The sequence below is a fragment of the Psittacula echo genome (assembly GCF_963264785.1).
Source record: "Psittacula echo genome assembly, chromosome: 16".
Lineage (NCBI taxonomy): Eukaryota > Metazoa > Chordata > Aves > Psittaciformes > Psittacidae > Psittacula > Psittacula echo.
This window is the reverse complement of record NC_137752.1, coordinates 8,933,675-8,957,589: the sequence shown is the minus strand read 5'-3', so window position 1 is coordinate 8,957,589 and position 23,915 is coordinate 8,933,675. Positions and strand designations below refer to the sequence as shown.

The 23,915-nt window shown below is 42.9% G+C and overlaps 1 protein-coding gene across 1 annotated transcript in view; it reads right to left on the bottom strand.

Annotated features, from left to right (window-relative positions):
- Positions 1-23,915, bottom strand: part of TNC (tenascin C) — a gene marked incomplete at both ends in the record, with an annotated part of 47,321 nt that overhangs the window by 8,704 nt on the left and 14,702 nt on the right. The window contains 5 exons of the mRNA XM_080630764.1: positions 1,041-1,184; positions 2,415-2,537; positions 8,872-9,144; positions 17,458-17,730; positions 19,862-20,134. Of these exons, the coding sequence (XP_080486890.1) occupies positions 1,041-1,184; positions 2,415-2,537; positions 8,872-9,144; positions 17,458-17,730; positions 19,862-20,134 (1,086 nt within the window). The remainder of the gene's footprint in view (positions 1-1,040; positions 1,185-2,414; positions 2,538-8,871; positions 9,145-17,457; positions 17,731-19,861; positions 20,135-23,915) is intronic.

The window sequence follows — 23,915 nt, the reverse complement described above, 5'->3', positions numbered from 1 at the left end:
CTGATAGCCACTGTGACCTTCCACCAGTTTGCCCTGCATGTTTAAATATAAACCAATCAACAGCTAGCAACCATCCAAAATCCCCACACATCCTGCCTTGCTTCCTCATGGGACTCTATTTTGCACACAGGTTTATGCTTTCCCTGAATTGGGATAGATATCTGCCTCCAGAACAGCTGGAATGGGCTACAGATTTCATTATATCAAGGACTGTAGGGATATGATAGGGGGTGATTGGTTTAAACAGGGGAAGTTCAGGATAGATATAAGGACGAAGTTCTTTACTGTGAGGGTGGTGAGGCACTGGAACAGATTGCTCAAAAGAAGTGATAAATGCTACCATCCCTGGCAGTGTTCAAGGCCAGTGGGAATGGAGTCTTGGGTGACATGATCTAGTGTGAGGCGTCCCTGTCCATGGCAGGGACTTGGAACTTAAGGATCTTAAGGTTCTTTCCAACCCAAACCATTCTATGATTCTATATTATCCAATTACTCAGCATCTTGTTCCTCTCCTTAGTTCTCTGAATATCTATTATACCCCCCAAAAAAAAGAATGAATGAGACAGCAGGATGGGGTCAGCAGGAGCATGGTGGACCCTCATTTCCTGCAGGGATATTTAAAGCTGTATTGAAGAATACATTGAAGAGAGACTGTTTTTATGCTTAGAACAGTCTGGAACCTGGGAGATGTGGAGTTTGAGTACACAACAAAACTGGTCTGAAGTGCTCAGCTGAGCTGGCCCTTCACTACCTCATCTGTAAAATGGTATTAATTAGACTGGGGTTTTTTTCTTATGTATTAGGACTGTAAACACGTGAATGCTCTCTGTCTCACTGCAGGCTGGTTCAGCTGTTAGCAAATGGGAGCCTGTTCAAACTTACAAGTTCTGGACCCAAAGAAAGACTGGCCAGAAGTCTTCCTGCAGTTTGTGCGGACAGCAAAAATGAGATCTCGGTGGGGCTACAGCTCCAGTTTCTGAGTCTTTCCTACAGCACAGACAACACATTTGAAAACCTCCCATTTCCTCTGTAAATATTACCTGTTTTCAGAATGCCAGAGATGGGTTCACTCTCTTCAAAGCCTTTCACAGAGATGATACTAACATTGTAGTCTACACCTGGGACCAACTTCACCAATTTGGTCCTTGTCTTGCTTCCATCAACTGTAACAACATTTGGAGTACCTAGGAGGAAGCCAAATGCCAAGGGGTTAGTGACACAATACTCCAGTAAATGCTAGAAGGATGTGTTCCAAGTTAAAGACGTTATGACCAACATGGACGTACCCGTGCAGGAGGAGGTGAATTTTCTCCACTTGGTTACAACCACCAATGTCAAAGAGCAGCCTCAGGAAAAAATATTGCTGCCATGACACCTACCTCTAAGACATTGGTTTGATTCATTCCCAGTGTATGCCAACAGTAAGAAAAAATCATCATTTCTGCTCAGAAAAATCTAATTTTACAAATGAGATGTAATGTGAAAACACAGCTCTTTGTACATGGAAGTTCCTACACCTGTGAGGACAGCAGTTGCAGTCTAGATCTGCTTTGTTTCTGGCAAGGGCTGAAAGTTTCTTCTTCACCCACCTCATGTCAAACCAAGACATAGTATATGTTATTTTAAGAGGTGCTGCGTATGTGGGTGAGAACACAATATTTATTTGTTTCATATTCTCAATTTATTCCAGGAAGGCACTTAGACAAGTGCCTAACTTTATGCCTGTGGATCGCTCCTTCGTAGTGGTATCACTATATATTTAAAGTTACATGTGTGCTTACATACCGCATTGTCTAAAGGCCTATGTGTTTTCTTGTCTGAGTCAACAGCAAGTCTTTTATGGTCCTGATGTCTGCAGTGTTTGCTCCTTAGCTATTTCCTTTCAGAGATGTCCCTAAGTTATGCTAAAAATCTATTTAAGTATAGGAAGTTTTTTAAGTTGAACACTTAAACAGCGATATAATGGCTGGAATGAAACAACATTGGGGAGTACTAAGAAAAACCACTGCCTTAGAAAACTATTATAATCATGGATCACGATTATTATATCCAAGGGCCATCTTTTCAGATATGCTTAGCTCATAAAGTGCATGAAAAATAATGAGACAATTTGGAAATAAAGCCTTACTTAGGAGGCTCAGCAGGAATAGAGAGTTTTGTGAATGTGGTCGTACAGTCACCCAACATCTAGCTCTGAGCAGACTTACAAGTCTTGCCCATGGGATGTGGGACTATGTTCGGACAGAGTTTGACTATTGGGACCACGTATGTGCGCCCATGGTCCTGGTCAGCAAGTTGAAGAAAAAAGAGATTTAAGATCATCTGGAGCTGCTCTGAGAGATGGATATCAACAGAAGAAACCCTTTCTGCTCTCCCTTTACTGTTTCCCTCTCTGTCCTCCTCCCAGTTCTCACCTCCTGTGAGAGGGACATAGGAGATGCGGTAGCTCTCCACGCGGGTGCGAGGGGGTGTCCAGCTGACTGTAGCAGAGTTTTCCGTGATGTCAGAGAAAGAAATTCCCTTGGGAGATCCAACAACTGTCAATGGAGAAGAGAGAACAAACACACCACATAGAAAGAAAAGTTAAATCATTTGCTTATCAGTCCTGAGTGCTGGAACACTGATTTGTCTTATCCCTCTATCCCAAGAGCTGATGCTATCAACATTCTGTCCTGAACAACACTAATGCAGGGAGTACCAAACAGCTAATGGTTTTATCACACACTGACAGCAACTATCCATGTGGTCTAAGTTCTCCTTTTTCAGTAACATTACAGTAGTGCATAGCTTAAAAATACCCCAGACATATGCCTACATATCATGTACATAGAAGTAACAGAGATTGCAGTGTGATAGAAGAGTATGGAAGAATACTTACAGGAATGCCATTCTATTACCCAGGAGTCATTGTACTTATATTTTTTCCCACCCCAGTCTCCCTTGGATGATTTTCAGACATTCTATTGGGTCTCAGAGCCCTGTCTGTGACACGCAGCAATGGCAGCCCTTAGCAGCGGAGAGATCTCTACTTGAGCAGAAGTTTTCTTCTATATGATGCCTAAAAAAGACCAGGACTCAGGTGCAGGCGTTCATCAAGGGTCCATTCTCTCCTGCACTGACTGGCTGTGGCTTCTGTTGGCTTCCAAATAGAAGTGACAAGATTTTCTTCTTGGAATCTCTATCTGAGACCATGATTTTCTTAGATGCATTCAAGCACATCCATCCAGAGGACATCCAAGTACAACCATCATGAGGCAGGCACTTTGTGGCTCCACTGCAGCTCTTTGTCATACAACACAGCCTCTCCCTGTATAAACCTGAGCACTAGACTGCCCATCCAAATTAGATCAGGAAGCTGGGTAAACAAAGCCCAAGTTTTGCCATAATGACCCAACCTTAATATGCAAACTAACACTTAATGTGAAACATTTCAATTTAAAGCTTAATTCAGCTACTGTAAAACAAGCAAGGAAAGGGCTTCTGGAAGGACATGGTAAAGAGCCCTGTCACTTCAAAGTTCACCTTGGGCATTTCACTTCCAATCTGTAACCAAAACAACCCTAACAGTTGTGAAAAAATTCAACAGCCCACACACAGTAGGCCATTAAGCACAGAAGGGATATCAAGCCACGTTAAGAGCAGTGGAGACAGGTTAAGGGCAGGGGATAAGAGGAGAAAAAAAGTGACTGGGCTTGAAATAGCTTGGAAAGAACATGTCTGTGGGCAAGAAGTCAAAAGGCTGTTTGTTCCATGTGTCCCCAAAGCTGTAGCAGCAAGGCACTAAATTAAGCCAAAGGCAAGGAAAGAAAAACAACAGAGGTCTCAAGAGAAATGTCAATTATTCATCTGGAGCTCATGAGACATATTGAGTTTGAGGGGTTTGCTCTCATGGGAAAGCCAAAAAAAGGAAAGAATTAAAGATAACTAAGAAAGCAGGGTGGGGTTGGTAAAAGTACACAGCACATGAAATTGCTACTGATTTAGGTACAGTCTGAAGGAAACAGAGGAGCATAAAGAGAAACTCGGAAGGAGAGAGAAGTGAATATCACATGGATTTTGCTTCACATTGTAGGTGCACTTTGTGACTGGTGAAAAGTGCTAGTGATGATTCTGGAGACCAAAGAGATGAACCAGGACTCAATTTTCATAGACATGAAGAATTCCAGCCTTTCCCAGAAAATAAAAACCCAATCCATCCCACTTGGATTCTGCTGTGCACACTTCTTTGTGCTTAATGCTTGTTTTCTGCAGCAGGTAAACTGTATAACAAAGAGTAGTAAGAAAAGCCTTGACTATTTGAGAGTTCCACATCCCCAGGTGCCACAATTACAGGTACTTTCCTGGAAGCAAACCTGGCAAAGGAAGTACAGCGGACAATGACAACAAGCATCAGTCCTGGAACAGTCCCAGAGATGCATGAGTGGTACCTTTGAGCACAGAGAAATTAAAAAGCAGCAAATGAAACCATCTTCTGTAGGTACCTGAAAGCCAAAATTAAGCAGGCATCAAAATGGCCAGCATGCTTCTGCCTTGTCACTCACAAAACCCCAGTTCATCTGTTGGGCAGATACAGGTAACGGGCATTACCCTCCAGCATCATTCCCCATGAGCTATATGAGAGACAGAGAATTTCCTTGTGAGGCTGCTGAAGCAGCCATGAAATCTGAGTAGCTGCTATTCTTTGGGGATTTTTTTCCAGGAACTTGTTCTCCCATTCCTATCAGGCTATAGGAGTATGTTCTTCTCCTAGGCAACAGGAAGCATCAGGTGACTTTATCATGTATAAAGAGCACGTGAAGTATTTGGTGATACTCTTGGCTAAAAAATGCTTCATGGTGTGGCAGAACATCATTAGAAGAAGAGGAATGCAGCAGCATAAGACCCACATTTCCTACCAAGGACACAAAGTGTGGGTTGTGGTCCCCAGTGAGGGCTGAACTGCATCTTAAAACAAACATTATACACATGAATCTCCAAAAGACATCGACTGTCCCTCTGAAAGCAGCAGTGGACAAACTCGCTTGTGCCAGCTTGATTGGACACTGCAGATCTGCATGATGCTGCCTTGCCTCACAGTTCTGAATAGCCTCACAGTATGTTAGAGATTGGAAGGGATCTCAAAAGATCATCTAGTCCAATCCCCCTGCCAGAGCAGGAACACCTAGATAAGATTACACAGGAATGTGTCCAGGCGGGTTTTGAATGTCTCCAGAGAAGGAGACTCCACAACCTCCCTGGGCAGCCTGTTCCAGAGTTCTGTCACCCTCACTGAGAAGAAGTTTCTTCTCAAGTTTAAGTGGAACCTCTTGTGTTCCAGTTTATACCCATTACCCCTTGTCTTATCATAGTTTGCCGTTGAGAAGAGCCTGGCTCCATCCTCATGACACTCCCCCTTTATATATTTATATACACTAATAAGGTCCCCCCGCAGTCTCCTCTTCTCCAAACTATAGAGACCCAGCTCCCTCAGCCTTTCCTCATAAGGGAGATGCTCCACTCCCTTCATCATCTTTGTCGCCCTGCGCTGGACTCTCTCCAGCAGGTCCCTGTCCTTCTTGAACTGAGGGGCCCAGAACTGGACACAATATTCCAGGTGCGGTCTCACCAGGGCAGAGCAGAGGGGAAGGAGGACCTCTCTCGACCTACTGACCACCCCCCTTCTAATACACCCCAGGATGCCATTGGCCTTCTTGGCCACAAGGGCACAGTGTTGGCTCATGGTCATCCTGCTGTCCACTAGGACCCCCAGGTCCCTCTCCCCTACACTACTCTCTAACAGGTCGTTCCCCAACCTATACTGGAACCTGGGGTTGTTCCTGCCCAGATGCAGGACTCTACACTTTCCCTTGTTATATTTCATCAAGTTTCTCCCTGCCCAACTCTCCAGCCTGTCCAGGTCTCGCTGGATGGCAGCACAGCCTTCTGGCGTGTCAGCCACTCCTCCCAGCTTAGTGTCATCAGCAAACTTGCTGACAGTACACTCAATTCCCTCATCTAAATCATTGATGAATATATTAAATAATACTGGTCCCAATACTGACCCTTGAGGCACTCCACTAGATACAGGCCTCCAACTGGACTCCGCCCCATAGACTACAACTCTCTGGCTTCTGTCCTTCAGCCAGTTCGCAGTCCATCTCACTACCTGATCATCCAGGCCACACTTCCTCAATTTAGCTATGAGGATGCTGTGGGAGACTGTGTCAAATGCTTTGCTGAAGTCAAGGTAGACCACATCCACCGCTCTGCCATCATCCATCCACAATGTTATTTGCTCATAAAAGGCTAGGAGGTTGGTCAAGCATGACTTCCCCTTGGTAAAGCCATGTTGACTGCCCCTCATAACCCTCTTATCCTTGACATGCCTTAAGATGGCATCAAGGATAAGGTGTTCCATCACTTTCCCAGGGATGGAGGTGAGGCTGACCGGTCTATAGTTACCCAGGTCCTCCTTCTTGCCCTTTTTGAAGACTGGAGTGACATTTGCTTTCCTCCAGTCCTCAGGCACCTCTCCCGTTTCCCAAGACTTGGTAAAGATGATGGAGAGTGGTCTAGTGCACTATGCACTACAGTGTTTTTATAATCGATGATTTCTATCACAGCAGAAGCGATGAGGGTAAAATAACAGATAAATACCGAGTAGGGTACTATCATCAGCCCAAAGAACAATGTCATCAATGACCTCTGAACAATGTCATTATCAGAATCTGGGGGAAAACTGCTGTTGACCTGTATGTGTGTTCACATACAAGTAAAGAATGGAGAAAGAACTACTTGTGATGGGTGTGGGAAGATTGCTTCGACCTGATCCCTGAAGGCAACATCTGTGTGTACAAGGGCACATGCTCAGGTGGGGAAAAAGGGAGAAGCTGGGGTGGTAAGTACAGAGAAGGATTTTCAATCTACATTCTTCTTCTGCCTTCACTTCCAGGTAGTGTTTGGTTTAGGTTTGCTGCTCTGTTTGTTAGCTTTGTTCCAACTGTTATTTTACTATCTCCTCTACTAAACCTGAAGACTTTCTAGCTAATTTATTCCTTGTAACTTGTATACAGGCCAGAATAAAGCAAGGCTGAATATAAGCCTGTGTGAGCTACACCTTTCAGGGACAGAACTATTTCTTTGCCACCAGACTGGACATGCTATAAATATACATATATTTGTGTAATAATCCACTCTTAAGAACAGAAATTAGTTAGCTGTCTCTGTGGCCCAGCTTCCCAACGTGGTGTAACCTGCAGTTCAAATTATTTAGCTGGATTTTTGTGTCTCCAGCTCTATTATCAATTATCCACAGGCTATTTATATCTGACAAACATCTTCTGGACTATTGGTTTCAGTAGGTGACGTGCTAAATCTCCCCGAAAGAAGTGAAGAATGTAGTCATGAGGAAAATGGGAACCCTTAGTGGTTTACCATAAATATTCTGGAAGTCAGTGAAAATGGGGACATGTTGCTGACAAGTGCAGCTGACTTTAAACATCCCTCTCCATTATGAGACAACCCCCATGAGCTTGGAGAATGGTGGCTTGTGATGGATGCATGTTCTGCTTCATGTAAATGTCCGGGTAAGGGTAAACATGCCCTTGTTGTTTATTCAAGGGATGTGATGGCAATCAGTAGAGCTGGTCAGAAAGGCACTTTTCCATGCTAACAGCTGGCACCACAGACATTAGGGTGAATCATGAGTCTATGGTGTTTCAGGAGAAGCCGTTCAGCTCTGAGTTACTGTTGTCTGGAGTACATTGCTACAACTGGGCAAATGCCTTTTTTATGCATTTCTCTTGGCTTCCTCACACACTGAACTCACCTGGTCCCTTCTCATTCCCCTCATGAAATGAGGTTGACTTGAAATTACTGTGTTTTCATAGCAGATGAGCATTTTTAAGAGAGTGAATGTGGGTCATTGCTTCATTTGCTTTGGATTTAAATGTTTCCAAATGAAACCATGATTTTGGTCGGAAAAAAAAAGAAAAGCTTCATTCAAAAGTACCAAAATGAAATGCTTCGAAGTATGAACCTTTTCTTTGTTTAAATTAAGCTAAAGAATTCAACCTAAGCCTCAAGAAATTTTTACTTGCCTAATATCTGCATATATTCATAGAAAAATAATGGAAGAAGAAAATATTCCCGTTACAAAGGCAAAAACGTCCTTCTCCCTGACACTGAGAATACGAAGCTCTGTTCTGGTGGAGGTTTTTCAGGAACACAAATAGGCTTAGGCTAACTTCAAACAGAAGCCATTTACAGTTATGTTCACAATGTTTCTTCATTCACATCAGGGCTTTTGACACACAAGAAGGAGAATACATAGCAACTTCTGCTGAGGGAGTTCAAAGCTTTGATTCTGCAAGAAACTCAAGTTGATTTTGGATTATCAAGCACATGTTGCTCCTGGTAAGATCTAAGTTAATGGCGCTTAGTCCTTTGCTGATCAAGCCATAAATAAACTTCTCAAAAGCTCTGGAATATTTGTTTTGTCATACCTCTTTTCGAATGTGGTAAAGTGTTGTGCAGTGCTGATATGTAATTAGTGTCAGGAATCACAGAAAAAGGCTGGTACAGAGACAATATTTCTGTTCCTCACAGCCTGTGCTTGAATTGCTATAATCTGCTACCTAATTCCAGATCATAAAAGTAATTAAATCAAACCATATTAAAAAGTAATTAAATCAAACCACATTGAATAGACAGTGATGAAGCTAAGGAATCTGAGATAACTGATTACAAGTAACTACACCACACTGAACCAGTATCTTGGATAAGGGACATGCAGGAAACAGTTTGTAACGGCTCAAGCAGGCTATGAAAAGGAGAGATGCTGAAAGAAACAGGCATGAACGTGTTATGTTTTTCCTACTGCAAAGACAATACCTGTGGTTGCTACTGCATTTATGGGTTGGGAACGTCGTCCACTGCTAAATCCATACAGCTCAATCTCATATTCAGTACCCTCTTTCAGCCCTGTTATATCCTGGGTGCGCTCATGGCCTGGTACTATTAGTTCCAGTGGATCAGATTTCCTTTTGGTATCCCTGATTTTGAGAACAAAACTGGTGAAAACCCCATCATCTGCAGTCCAGGACAGACGGAAGCCATCTGGAGTAGCATCTGAAACCAGAAGGTTGTCGACCTCGGGTTCTGCTTCTAAAAAAGGAGAAGATAATAGTAGGGAAAAGAAATGACCTTTTAATCAGTTCATTAGAGACCTCTTTAAGGTCTGGCTGTAGCACACTGCAAGAATCCAACCACAGTTCAAAGAAAGGGAAACAATCTGCCAGCTATTGAAAAAAACCAAGTAAAAAGACAGTTAGCGTTACACACATACTGAAGAAGATACATGTGAGTGTGTGCAGGCTCATTCAAACTTCCACTCTAATAGCAAATCCACTGAATGGACATACACCATCTGCCTCTGACATGCAAATTTACACATGCTAATAGTAAGTTTCAGGTGCATTACTCCTTTGCTACCTCCGTGAAACCTTCATGTATAATAAACCCAAGCTCTTGTTATAGAAGGCATGCCTGAATGTTGTCAGGTCTCTCTCTGTTAGGAGGGCAATACAGAAGCCACTTCAAAGAGTCTTTTACTTCATGCAAAGCCCTTATTTCATGCACTTCTGGCACCTGTGATGCCTTAGAGCAGACGGACCCTTTACTTCATATTAAATGCTGAAACAGCAAGGGGAATCATGAAAACTCATATCCCTTAAACCACATGCTTAAATCCAAATGCAAGACTGTCTTTAATGAAAGAACCCATTCAAGAGGATCCCAGGAGCTCTAAGTTATTTATTACCTGCAAAATAACTTTAGCGCAGTATGGCCAAGCACCATTACCTAGAGAAATGCTATTGGAGTGGTTACTGTCTTACAGCATCTCCAAAGCACTTCTTTCTTCCACAGAAGAAGCTCCAGTGAGGTAACCCCCAGCTTTACTACTGCATAGACAGTGTCATGCAGATGAGACTGGATGGTTATGGGGCTAGAGAATAGGTCTGCAATGATTGTTCAAGAAAGCTCAAATGCTACTGGAAAACAGCAGCTATGATGAGGGTGAACACATGAGCTTCTGGAGAGAGATGCCAGCCAACCTTACAGGTGGCACTGATCACACTTGATGGTCTTTGGGTGGAACCCACACAGAGAGTGATAGAAAGGAGGCCATGGGCAAGAAATCCATGACTCTTTCTGAAGGTCCTGATGGTTGCAAGTTGGAGAATGCTGATGTGCCCAGCAGCCATTAACAAGACGAGCTCCCACATGCAGCCCTTTATCTTTAAAGACTTCAGTTAGAAGAACCTGCATGACCACACCAGAAGATTTCACCCCTCAACCCACTTCATGCGCCTCTACAGGATCCCTTGTAAAGGGAAAAGGGAAACATTGAGTTAAAAGGAACAGAATTTCATTGGTGAACCTATCAATCACAAGGAGTTATATGTAGCCATGATGCAGAAAAAGATGCAAAAGCCAAGGTTTGCTTTGCAAATGGATTGCATGAGACATCTTCCATGTGAGAAGAAAAGCAAGAAAAAAAGGGTGGAAGAGAATAATTTGTTCACATTAAAATACCTGTAACAGCCACAGTGCTTAGGGGCTTTGTTTGGTGCCCCTTGGCAAAACCATAAAGCATAACCTCATAGCCAATGCCAGTTATAAGGCCTTTAAGCTTCAGTTGCCGCTGGGCTCCCGTAAGGAGGAACTCCTGTGGGTCCAGCAGCTTGCCAGAATCCACCACGACTACTAGAAAGTTGTCAAAGGCATTCTCCGATGCCATCCACGACACTGTGAACCCATAAGGGTTAATATCAGAGACAGTTAGGTTTTCCACTTGGGGCATGGCCTCTGAAAGAAGGGAAGGTGCAAAAACACACACAAAAAAGAAGCGAAAAACATTGCAAATTAGAAAGTGTCACAGATTTCACCAAACATAAATCACATTTTCCCCCAAAGTATGGATTTAACAGAAGTGCATAGCCAGGACCGCAAGATCAGGATTTTCAATGGAGCCTCCAGAAGTTAGATGCTAAATTTTCATCAAGGGTGTCTCAGCACCATCAATTCACAAGCTCTATTGAAATTCCTTCCAAGCTCACTGTATAAGCACATTTCTTCTGTTATGCATGCACTGCAAGACAGTTATAACCAAAATTGGCTTAGAAATGCTAGGCATAAAGCTTTCATTTCCTTCCACTTGTCTCTACCATTGGTGGTTTAGGGACAAAGCCTCAACTTTGGCATTCACAGTTCCTGTATTTTGCTTCTTTATCTCTCTACTTCACATGAATATCTCCAGCCTTTCATTTCAGTGGTGGAGGGGTCAGAGTTGCCAGAAGCAGGACATTAATCAGTCAGGGTCATAGCCAGTGCAAGCACTAAATATTTTGGGTTTTGCTGGGGATGGGAGAGAAGCCAGGGTTTGCACTGGCCAAGGGCAGGGGCTAATGATGGCAGAACAGAGCTAACGTGTCCAAAGAGCTTCACAGGCAGCTGCTAGTGTGGTCTGCTGACAACCTCAAGAAATTCCAGTGAGCGGTCTTTTTGTGTTTCCCATCAGCATGGAGTTTGTCAAAGCTGGGGAATCAGCTCCTCAAAACTTTCCCATCAAGTTAAATAAAGAGGCCAAATTCTCACAAGATGTGTTTTGCTCACTCGATATCCGACAAGTCAGATAGATAGCAAGATCAATTGGCTTTGCTAAGCCCTGGTCACGATCCTGAATCCAAGGCATTACTAGTATTTATCTACATTATTAATCAAAGCTTGATGCTTCGGCGAAGGAACTAAACTCATCCCATCTTCCAAGTATACATATTCCACTCACTTAAGAAAATACCAGTTGGTTAAACACAGATTTTTCTCTGGGAAAGGGTTTTGGGTTTGGTTTTGACATTTCATAACAGCTAAATCGATGCTCTGTTAGAATTTGGAATGAAAATCCCCTCCTGAAGCTTTATAATTTGGAAGTCCTTATGTTTTGATGTTTACACATTTGGGTGCCAGAGCTTCAGCTCAAATTTACTCAATTTGGAGTTATTTGTGCAGTTCACTTACTTCAAATCAAGCGATCCCAAAGATTCACATTTTGGTTAGGTCTTTGGGAGGGTGGGTAAACAAATAGTGAGCTGAAATTACTTTCCTGGGATAGGTGTTGAGTGACACCAACACTCTAAGCCCAGCAGATTTGTGTGAACTGCTGGCACACTCTTCTGATGTTTACCTAGCTGTGGGAAGCTTTCTCTCCAAATATCAATGTCCATAGTTTATTTTCAGCAAGGAAGCATTTGGGCTCAGGTGGAGCAAAAGAGCAGGGGGTTGAAAGCAGTTGCTCACTTCTGGCTATGTGACTGACTGTCAGGAGGGGGCAGATCGGAGCTGGTGCAAAACAACCATTTGCCTTAAGGAAAATGATCACGGATATTGCCTTTCACAGAAAGCCACAACCCAGATGCTGTGAGGAGGATGCTGCTGTAACTGTTGTTTCCACTCCACGTTAGTGAAGAGAGGCGAATAAGGCCTCAGTTTCTCCATTAATCCTATTTAAGGCATCCATGTGTCTATGTGACAAGCCTTAGTGGCACACACTGGACACATAATACATATGATGAACTCTGTGGCATTTATTTGGTCATGTAGGAGGCATGTGATGTACAGCCAATCCCACTCAAATCTGACCAAAATATTCAGACATAAAGGGTGTGTTGAGGTGACAAGGATGATGGAGAAGGACTCTTCATCAGGGACTGTAACGATAGTACAAGGGGTGAAGGGTTCAAACTGAAACAGGGGAAGTTCAGATTAGATATGAGGAAGAAGTTCTTTACTGTGAGGGTGCTGAGGCTCTGGCACAGGGTGCCCAAAGAAGTGGTAAATGCTTCATCCCTGGCTGTGTTCAAGGCCAGGTTGAACAGAGCCTTGGGCAACATGGTCTGGTGTGAAGTGTCCCTCCCTGTGGCAGCAGGTTGGAACTGGATGACCTTAAGGTGCTTTCCAACCCAAAGCATTCTGTGATTCTATAACATCGCAGGGCAGGAGCTGTTCTAAAATCCAGTCCCCTCTGGATCCTTCAGATGCAACTACTGCGTATTAGGTAAACTGCCTCCTCAAACTTGTTTTGTTCATTATTAGATATTAATAATTAAATATTAGATTATTAGATTTATAGATTATATTAGATTATAGTAATTAATAATTAGATTATTAGACATGGTAAAAGGTTATTAGACATGGCAGGGGGTTGGAGCTGGATGATCTTAAGGTCCTTTCCAACCCAAACCATTCCATGATTCTATGGTTCTATGACTCCAGAGGGCTCTTAAACCTCTTTAAACTTTTATTCCTCCTGGATATTTTTTTTAAGGGCAACATGACTGCTCTGACCCATCCTTGCATAAGTTTGCAAACAAAACCATTGTTGCTGGACAAGATATTCAGTGCTGTAGAGAGCCTTTCTTTGTATCCGTGCTGGAATATCTAGTTTTATGAGCCAATGAATAGACTCCAAACCTTTAAGCAGGTACCTGTCATGACAAAAGCAGTGAGGGGCTCTGTGTGAACACCTGCACTGGTGGTCCCCTTAATGTTAATGTCATAGCCAGTGTAATCTAGCAGGCCTGAGATGTGAGCGCTGCGAGCACCTCCTGACACCGTGAGCTCCTGGGGTTCATGTGCTGCATAGGAATCTCTAATGTGTATAACAAACTTGGCAAAAGGCCCATCTCTCGTGGTCCATGAAAGGTTGAAGCTGTCGGGGGTAACGTTTGTGAGGGTGAGTGTGCCCAGCTGTGGCTCAGCCTCTAAAGGAGAAAGGAACATAGGTGAAGACACAGCGTTACTCCGCGGGGCTGGGGGATAGCAGTGGGGGTCTATAGAAGCTTAAAGCTAAGGCTGAATGTATCAGCTCTGTTTTTCAGTGGTCAAAGAACAAAAAAAAGGAGCACTGCAAGAGCTATTTTGTAAGGTTTTGGAAAGAAGCCACTGAAATTAGTGCTGACTTCTATTTTTTCGTTCCGTTTTCTTAAATAAACTCAATTTTCCTAATGAAATGTGGGTCTGATTTACAGAAGCACCAGCAGTGTACAGTCCTGTGGTAAAATGGTAAAACCATAGAAATTGCAGGAACTCCACACTGGGAATTTGATGGGAATACAAACCCACAGCAATTTCAAAGTAGATAAAGTAGGATTCAGGCAGGAATTAGGTGAGTCCAAACCAGACATCCTTGAAATCCCAGTTCAGCTTCTGTTTAGCATTTCTGTTGCCTGGAGCAGTAGATGCATTTTCTATTTGGACCCTGAAGTTTATGAGGGGTTTTAATCCCAAAAGTTATTATCTCAGCACTAATCTCAGGCAAAAACCCCCCTGGACTCCACAGATAAGATGTTCCTCATCCTCTCATTAGGCACAATCAGAGAATATCTAATAGACTGACCAAAAATAACTCCACAACACTGCTGATGCTCTCCTTCCTGACTGTTCAGTGGTCAGAGTACTTCCTTAAGAAGCAAAGACTTTCTTTGTCTGCTATAGGAGATTCAGAATCACATATCCCCCCTGCCAGGAGAGAAACTGGGCCTTCAGGCTATAGGAGGGGAAGAGCTCCTTGCCCATCTGTTTTAAAGCTATTCCATTCAGCATAAAACCATTAAAGATTCATTAAAGCACAGAGAGAGCACAAACACGACCCAGCAGTCAGGGGTCAGAGAATCCCATGTCTGCTCTCTGGGTTGATTTTCTCTTTTTCCTATTGCCAATCGAGTATGAACCAAGAACACCTTAGAAACGCAGTGAGATACAGGAAAATAATGATGCAAGTGATTCATGCTGGGAGAAAGGTAAGAAAGCTGTATCCCACTGACAGAGAGAGCAGTGACAGAATGAAATCTTTTTCTTAACTAAAACATGAACTGCTGCAAGATGTTCCAACTTTTACTCCTGTCCCTCATTGCAAGACTTTCAAATAATAGTCCACCTTCTTCTCTGGGATTGTCTAGGAACAGGTGAATCCAAGTGGCCCCAGTTAAGGACAACACATGCTGTCATCATGCTATCAACCAGTGACCATCAATGCCTTCATGGCTGACAGTGAGGATGTCACCATGTAAGCATGGTACTTCTGAAGACAGGGAAGGAGATGAGAAAATATCCCCAAAGCAAACAGGCTTGGGTGCAAAACCCAGTGAAACCAAGCATGGAGCCATCAGCCCTGCATGCAGGTCAGAGAGGGCAAACCAGTCCCTTCCAATCTCATCTTGAAATGGCCACATTCCTTCACATGCTGCTTACATCCAGTCAGGCACGTTCACATCATGACACTCAGACTCCAAAGAACACTACATGCAAAAGGCAAGTCCTAGTGATCTCCTGCCGTCCTGGAATCACCATCACCACAGGAAAAGCTCTGACATCCAGCGAAACAGGACAAGTCTTAGAGACTCAAAGGCAGCAATGCAAGTGAGAGTGGTGGACTGACCATCAAGAAAGGGTGAAGTTGCTTCTTGAGCCCTGCTCTCCACTGGGAACACGTGAAAATACCAGGCAGAGAAGAACATCAGAACATCAGACCACTCCATGCACTTCTGGCTGGTCATATAGCATGCTGCATGAAACTCCAACAAGAGATGCAAATGTCATGGAAGACATTTGGGTTTAAGAATGAAGAACAAAAATGGCATGCAGGTGCCTCTCCAAGCTGATAAAGACATGAAGGCTTCCCATCCACAACAAAGCATGTGAGGATGGGATGAGCAGGAACTTTTTTCCAGATCAAGTGCAAAGATACCCTGTGAAAAACATTGACCTTCTGGAGCAAGTCAATTATATATACACAGAACTCGGAAGTGTATATATAAGGAAACCAATCATGGTTTACTACTGGCTCCCTTAATGCTGGGGGCACTTCTTCAGCCTTTTCCATCATCTCAGATCTCTCTTTTTCCAAGCACCCTCAAGCCCAGCATTTTTCAGCTTCCCCTCATAGTGATACCCCTATAATTTACCAAAGGCAGGATGATGAGTTGGAGCCATGTTTTAGAGCAGTTCGGTGGACAGCAAAAAAAAGAAGAGCAAAAAGCAAACCTGGAAGGTGAAATACCTGTGGTTGCCAGTGCTGTCAAGGTCTGACCACCTTGCCCATCAATTACACCATGGAGTTGGACAGTGTAATTAGTGGCAGCTTTGAGGTTGGTGACTACATAGCGCCGGGAGGCCCCTGGCACTGTGTGCACCAGGGAGTCCAAAGGGAAGTCAGAGTTTCTGACTTCTAGAATAAAATGGTCAAAGGCATTGTCCTGAGCTTCCCACGTCAGTGACATGCTGTCTGAGGTAGCATTTGATACACTGAGTTTGCTAAGGAGAGGTTCCTCTACTATGGAAAGAAAAACAAATGGAAATGTATTGCAATCATTAAAACCCAAAGCAACAAAATAAAGTAATATAGAAGTCTGAACAGACATGAGCCATGTGTCACAAAGATCATCCAGTTTTGTGTTTCTCAGCGTTGTTCATACCATTACCCCAGCAGCCCTGCCCATGTAACCCACCTACTGATGCTGGAAACTGGAACTCTGTATTATCTGATCACTGAAATTTGCTATTCTGCTAAACGTCACCAGCCATGTTCATTTATTGCTATGATAAATTGACATGACCTTAGGAAAAACTGTCGTAGGAGGAGCAGGCAAAATTTAAATGATCACAACATGAACTATCATCTGCCTACTATGAGAATGCACCTTCTGTTTCTGTAGTCTACTCCTCTCCTTCCACTTTCATATCTTACTACCTAGAGCACATTGAACGTTTGACTTCCCTGTCTCTTCTAGAAAATCTGCCAACTGTAAAACCTGAAGATGTGCAATGTGCCAAGAGCTAAATACCTTCCTGTTTCATTCACCAACATCAAGACAAATGGGCTCTTTCAATCTCTCTTCCAATGCAACCTGAATTCTGAGGCTGAATTCAGGCAATGCATCTACCTTATAGGATTCTGCTGCCACAGACTGAAATGTGCCTGAAATCTATTTAAAGAATCAGGATAAAAGCTGTATCTAGAAATCAGCTTATCTGAGAGGAGTAGTGTCTCCTGTATGTGGGTGACAGACGCAAACATATGATGCAAAGCTAACACAATGCATCATCTCCCACTTGGCTCTTGGGAAATGTATTTTGCTGCGGCAGAGGTTGCCCCAACCTGAATGTCTGAACAAGAGCAAACTTATTGTGTGAATGAAATTGCATCATAATGCGATTGACTGACTTTGCTGGATGGGATGGTGGATTAACATTCACAGTTCAAAATGTCTCCGGCAGGTCTTCCTTAGGAGGTTTCAAACAGTGAGGTAGAGGATTTAGTAATGGGTAGACTGATGGGGTAGTTGAGGGCAGGGAAAGGGGCACAACCTGTAAGGAAGAGTTAGAAGAAAGGAGAGTTAGCGTTGAGGTAGAGTAATATACCTGTTGTAGCTGCAGCACTTATTGCCTGTGTGCGGAAATCATGAGAGATCCCATAGAGGTAGACAATAAAATCAGTGCTGGGGGAAAGCCCTGAGATATGAGCAGTTCTTGAGTTGCCTGAGATGTTCAGCTCCATGGGCTCCAGCAACCTGTTAGAATCAATAATTTCAATAGTAAAGATGTCGAAGTCCCCATGGGTGGTTGTCCAGGAAAGGTTGAAGCTTTCAGGAGTAATGTCGGAAACTGTTAGCTCACCAACTTCTGGGTGCACTCCTGAGAAGGGAAACAACATAGGTCAGAAAGGAACAGCCCTGGACCTCCTCCTGCTCAGAAACACGGTACTTCTCTCTGCTCATGCTGGCAGCACTCCCAGCTGTCGCTGGAGAAGAGGATTTGGGTAAAAGCTTGCTACAAGCAGACAGTTACTAAGATGAAGAAATCAAATAAAAGCATCTCAACATGTTAAATAAGGAAATAGCTATGGCTATTTCCCTTTTCCTCCAGAAGCAGCCATGTGTCTTTGAGGTCCAAGCATGAAAGCAGATGCAGAACTTTTCCGAATGCCCCCAGGGCATTTGGAAAAGTCAGCTTCCAGTTTTAGAAGCTAAACCTAGAGCTCTTTCTTTATCCAAAGGAAAAGGTTGTGTTTTGTTTGCTTTTTTACTTTCCCTTTTAGCTTAAGCCTATGAAAGCTGGCATGCAATTTTAGAGCTGGAGCCAAAATGCAGAACAGTGATTGCTGCCTCGGGGTTTCTTCCTCTCTGCAGACATCCCTCGGATGTTACAGGAAGACTCCAAAATTTCTGACAATTGGAAGTCCCCAGAAGGGAAAGTTTTGAAAAGCCGGGTGCTGAGTGTGACCCAGAAAGGGAAGGGAAAACATCAGCAGGGCATCTTCTGCTGCTTTTATGAAGTTAATAAGAAGAGAGCACATTGCATAGTTAGGCAGGACACCCATGATGTCTGTTTTCTTGTTTGTCCTTGTACAGCCTCCTTTGTCTAGCCACATTTGTCAGTTTTCAATGGGCAGTCTACTACTAGCTCACACTCAGGACTCTCAAAGCACAGGACTTCTGTAGCAGGACACAGCCCAAGGCAAGTGCCTTGTGCTGGACACATTTCTACCTAAGCCAGGCTGCTTAAAGCATTATTGAAACAAGCAAGCTCTACTGCATTTCATGTTTTAACTCTGTTTAGTTCTTATTGTGTACTTATGTCCCCTTTTGTGCTGGGGGAAATCAAATATGAGTCAGCTCTGGCTATCTCACAATCACAGGAGGCTGCAAAGGTCTGTAAGGAAGCCCAGAGGCATGATATTGCCCAGCAAAAACTGTCTGAAGGAAGAGCCACTGAGCCATACAGGATAGACAGAGGTATGTATTTACCTCTCACAAAGCTCAAGATAAGCTCTCATTTCAAACTGACATCTTTCACAGTATCAGCCAGAAAACTATTTTTGTGGCTTATGATAAGGAAGAAATTCTTTACTGAGAGGGTGCTGAGGCACTGGAATGGGTTGCCCAGGGAGGTTGTGAATGCTCCATCCTTGGCGGTGTTCAAGGCCAGGTTGGATGAGGCCTTGGGTGCCATGGTTTAGTGTGAGGTGTCCCTGCCCATGGCAGGGGGGTTGGAACTGGATGATCTTAAGGTCCTTTCCAACCCAAACTATTCTATGATTCTATGATTAGTTCCATGCAACCTTCTCATAATGTGGGGCTTTACCTTCCTTCTTTCAGGTCAGATTTATGCCAAGGCAGTTCTGCTGAAGTTGGTCTTCTTGCATTATATCTTTTTCAGACCAACCGGGCTGTTTAACAACCTTATACGGCTTATTATATGCTACTACTTTTGGTAGGACTTAATTTGTATTCTTTTCTATATGAGACCATACAGAAGGTGGCTGGCCTTGCGTTGAGTTAGATGCACACATTATACCCCTAAGTTTGCCTTTACACGGAAGCTAGTGCATCATTTCACAGGTAGCTTCCAAAGGGTAAAAACCAGACCTGATCTTAGGTTTTAATTATCTGGGCTATAATTAATGGATTTTTGTGATTTTAAAAGGCAACCTGGGCTTTTCCAAGCATGTACAACGGTGAATTGGGTTTTGCTGTTAGTGTCAACCAGCAAAAAGCAAGTAAAGGGAACAAAACAAGCCATTCAGAGGTGGGGGGGAGAAAGCATTCCTAAAAGTGAAAGGCTCCATGGGGGCACTGAGACTCTTATTGGAAAGTCTGACCAAGAGATATTTCCATGCCAGAGATGTTCAGCCAAGCTTTAATGAGTTCAGTGCTCCCCATGCAAAGTGAGCAAGCTTTGCCGAGCGGTTGCAATAGCTCTGGCTCCCATTCCTGTCTGCAAAGAAAGGGAACCACCAGGCTGGGTGAGTGACTTGAAAAGATACCTGTCATGGTTTCAACAGAAAGGGGTTTGGTCCTGTAGCCTCGAATCACACTGTGAAGTGTGACGTTATAAGGTGTGTTGGCCTTGAGGCCTGTGACATTCATAAAGCGCAGTCCGCCTGGGACTGTGATATTCCGGGTTTCTTCAGGATTCTCAGACTCCTGCACCTGAATGATAAAGCTCTCATACGCCCCGTCAGCTGCGGTCCAGGTGAGCTGGAAACCATCCCAGCCAGTCTCTGATACTGATAGTTTTCCAAGCTCAGGTTCCTCCTCTGAATAAGGACAGAGAGTCAATCAGTTACTCACATTACAGACTAGTGGTGATGACATATTATTTAATGATGCTCCATGTTAAAGAATGTCACTTATAATCAGTGACACAAAGATGCACCCACACACACACATTGACATTCTCAGCTGCCTCAGATAACTTGTAAAGTCTCTTCAGAGACATGGCACAACAGAACTGTAAGAAAAGAACTGTAATAATAAATAATAACCACATTAATGCTAGAAGACTACTTACAGAAAGCAGCTTTTAGATCATCTTACAAGTGTCTTTCCAGCATTAATTGCAACTCACTATGAGACAAGTAAGTACTACTAGAACCACTGTACTGCACTAGTAACAACACAGTGTTTGCCATTATGAAGTGAATACTGCACCTTGTTGTAAGGGTAGGAAGATATTGAGTTTAGCAGTTGGAATTCAGATGTTTATGGTTTTAATTGTGAAGGATGTTATTTACTCTTCCAAATTATTTCTAATAAAAACAAATAAAGAAGAGGAAAATCCTTCCATGTCTGCATATCTTTTGTTTAATGGATTTGTCTTCCTTTGATTACAGTATTCTGTCCAAAAAACCTTCCTGAGGCAGAGCGCTTTGGATTTTCAGAGTTATTGATATTAGCCTAAAACTGAAATCTGCATTTGTAGAAATGAACATTCTCATAAGCCACCACAGGGGTGGCGGAGGAAGTTGGGGACCATCAGAGCTAACTCTGGTGGTGTTAAATCTGAAAGTAGAGGTCATTTTCTCAGCAAGAATAGAAAGTCCTCTGTTAGAAAGAAAATGCAACTGATTCCTTCAAATTAGCAGTCACACAGGAAAATGACAGAGTAACACCTGGATTTTTCTGCATGGAAAAAGTTCCTATATGATCTAGCATTGTCCTTGGGACTGCGATGATGTTTTAGCGCTTATTGATTTGCATTGTCAACACATCAGCATTATAACAAGAACAGAATCCATCTGAATAATCCCAGTCTGAATGACTAGCGATTTATAAGATGATGCATGAAGGGAAATGGATCTGATTTGTCAGTTATCTGCAGTGAGATTCACTAATGTATAGTAAATGGCTATTGTAAACAGCTACTCAGGAACACAAAAGTTTTTATGAGCTTTTCCAATCCTGTTGCAAAGAAGAAATTGTTTATGAAATAACAGGGATGTTCAACCGAAAAATAAAAGCATGAATTCAGAGCTGGTTTGCTTTATCAGGAACAGAAATTAGACTCCTTGAGGTAAAAGATGAATCCTGTTGAAATAGCACCATTGAGCTGAAAAAGAGAAAGCAGGACAGAAAAGAACTGTATCAGAAATAACGATCTTTGGGTGGCAACAGAAACAAATCAAGCAAGCACATTGCCTTCAAATGAAAATGAAAAGTAAAAGCTTGATTATAGTAAGTAATGCAGTAATCATCACAGCTTAACCTCCAAGATGCAGAGTCCCTTTTCCTCCCATTCCTTTCTCGTGCATGTCTGCAATGGAAGTGCACACAACCCCATCATGCTTTTTAGGGAACAAGGGATTCTCATACAAGATCATGCACCAACTTGGACTGTTGGAAACCTCCAAATGCTTCATCCATAAAGCATCCAACATAGATGACAAAACAATGACAATTTCATGAAAAATGATATCAAAGGATGATGTTTCTTATTTAAACAAGAAAAAAAGAGAGAACCAACCACTGAGAAATTAGATGCTCTAGCCTTGCAGTACGTGTGAAATAATCTGTATGTTTCTATGTACATATTTTATCTCATGCTGTGAATTTGGGTTTGGTGATGGACAAGTAAAGTCATTATTCTCCAGCTACATTCTCCAGATATGACCTTACTCACTGGTACTTTGATTATTATCGAACTGAGCCCTGTAGCTGTAGGCCTATTTCCTCATGAAATTCATGTAACAGAGATAAAAGCTGAAAGGAATACTCCCAATGTGCTACAGTCCTTTTTTTCTCTGACATCACCACTTCCATGCCAATGTTGCAATCCACAACATCCTTGCAGTCTTTCTTGTGCTTGAACCAAAATGCAGATGAGTACCTGCAGCATCTTGCTATTTTCATGCGCCTTGTAAATAGCAGTTGCATCAACATCTCTCGTTACATGCAATTTGAAAGAGAGAATTGATGCTACATCACCTTAAAAGCTTAAAAGGCATTTTCCATGCTGCACACTCAAGGCTCTCATTCCATAGCAAGAAGACTTTTATCCCATGCAAAAGGAAGAAAGAAAAGAACAACTAAGGAAGGATGCATCACTCACAAAGCCCAGCATTTCTGCAGGGGGACAGCAGTATGAAAAAAGTTCTGTATTTCAAAGCAGGAAAGAAACATATGGCTAACGAATCCATAGAAAATACCTGTAGTACCTAGGGCTTCCAGGGACCAAGAGAGCTGACTCTCAGAGCTTCCATGGAGGTTTTGTGTGCTTGCTCTGAGACTGGTAAAGTCTGTTTCACAATGGTTTCCCGGCAAAAAGACTTCCTGTGTTCTGTTTAAACCAGGCAGGTCTTTCAGAGTGATAAAGAACTGATCCAAACCTCATCCTGTGCTGCCCAAGTCAGGGTGAGACTACTGAAAGTCTTGTGTGTTATGTTAAAGTCATGAAGAGCATCAGTGGCTTCTGAGATGGGAAGGTCAGTGGGCACCAAAAGCAGAGCATGAGAATCAGTGCTGGGGTTTGTTAAATAGCTTAGCTCTGTAGGTGCAGGACTGGTGGGATTAAATGATGTTTCACTGATTGATTCTCCAGGTGTTGTGACTAGAAGTGCTAAAGAGGTAAATTACAAGTTAAAAGTTCCTGATAATAAACTCCCAAATACACCAAAAGCCAGCTAATAGCTGCTACAAACAGTTTGTGTGCTTTGCATTAAAGAGCTCTAAGAACACAGATGGGTTTGTCTTTTTTGGAGACTGAATCCACGCCACAAGGAAAGGTAGCCACACCAAGCACAGTGTGATCCTCACGCAACAACACTAACTAGCAGATCCAGAGCAACAATCATTAAACAGAGTGAGCTGAAACGGTCTCAGCGGAGAAACAAGCACACCCTCAGTTGATGTAAATCAGTACACTTTGGTTACCTCCAAAGAACTTTGCTAAGTCACACCGGTAAGGATTTGAACCCTAAGTCTCTCGAACACACCTTTTATCTTTACTACAGCACATAAGTTACTACTTCTGATATAAAACATAAGTGGAATGCATGCCAAATACTGCAAACAGATCCGAGTCCAGACTGAGAAATCAGCCACAGCAGAAGCATGCTAAATCTTATCCTACCCAAGCAAAAACAGGCTTGGAGGAGTGATTCATCTGCATATATACAGGATTTTCATAAAAGTGAAGGGGACACACATTCTTACCTAAAAACTGGGACAGAAAGAACTTGAGCAATCTTTCTTTAAAGAAATCCAAAGGAACGGAAGAGAAAAAGACTTGGCCTTCAACATGCTGAATGATCTGTGAATACATCCTGGAGCACAGTCAGATTCTGAGAATCTGAGTAGTGTGGAGATGACAGAGAATGTGCTCCTGAGCACAGCTGCAAGGCAAGAGGCAGGTGATTTCTCTGACATACAGAATTATCTCCTCATTAGTGGCAAACCACATCGTTTCACACCTCAGTGACTTCCTTGCTTACATGCTCCACTTGCATTCAATTAAGAGAGAGCAAGTCATCTTCCATCATCAATCAAATCAGCACAAATGCATGCTCAGGATTCAATATGTCTCCAAAATCACACATGTAT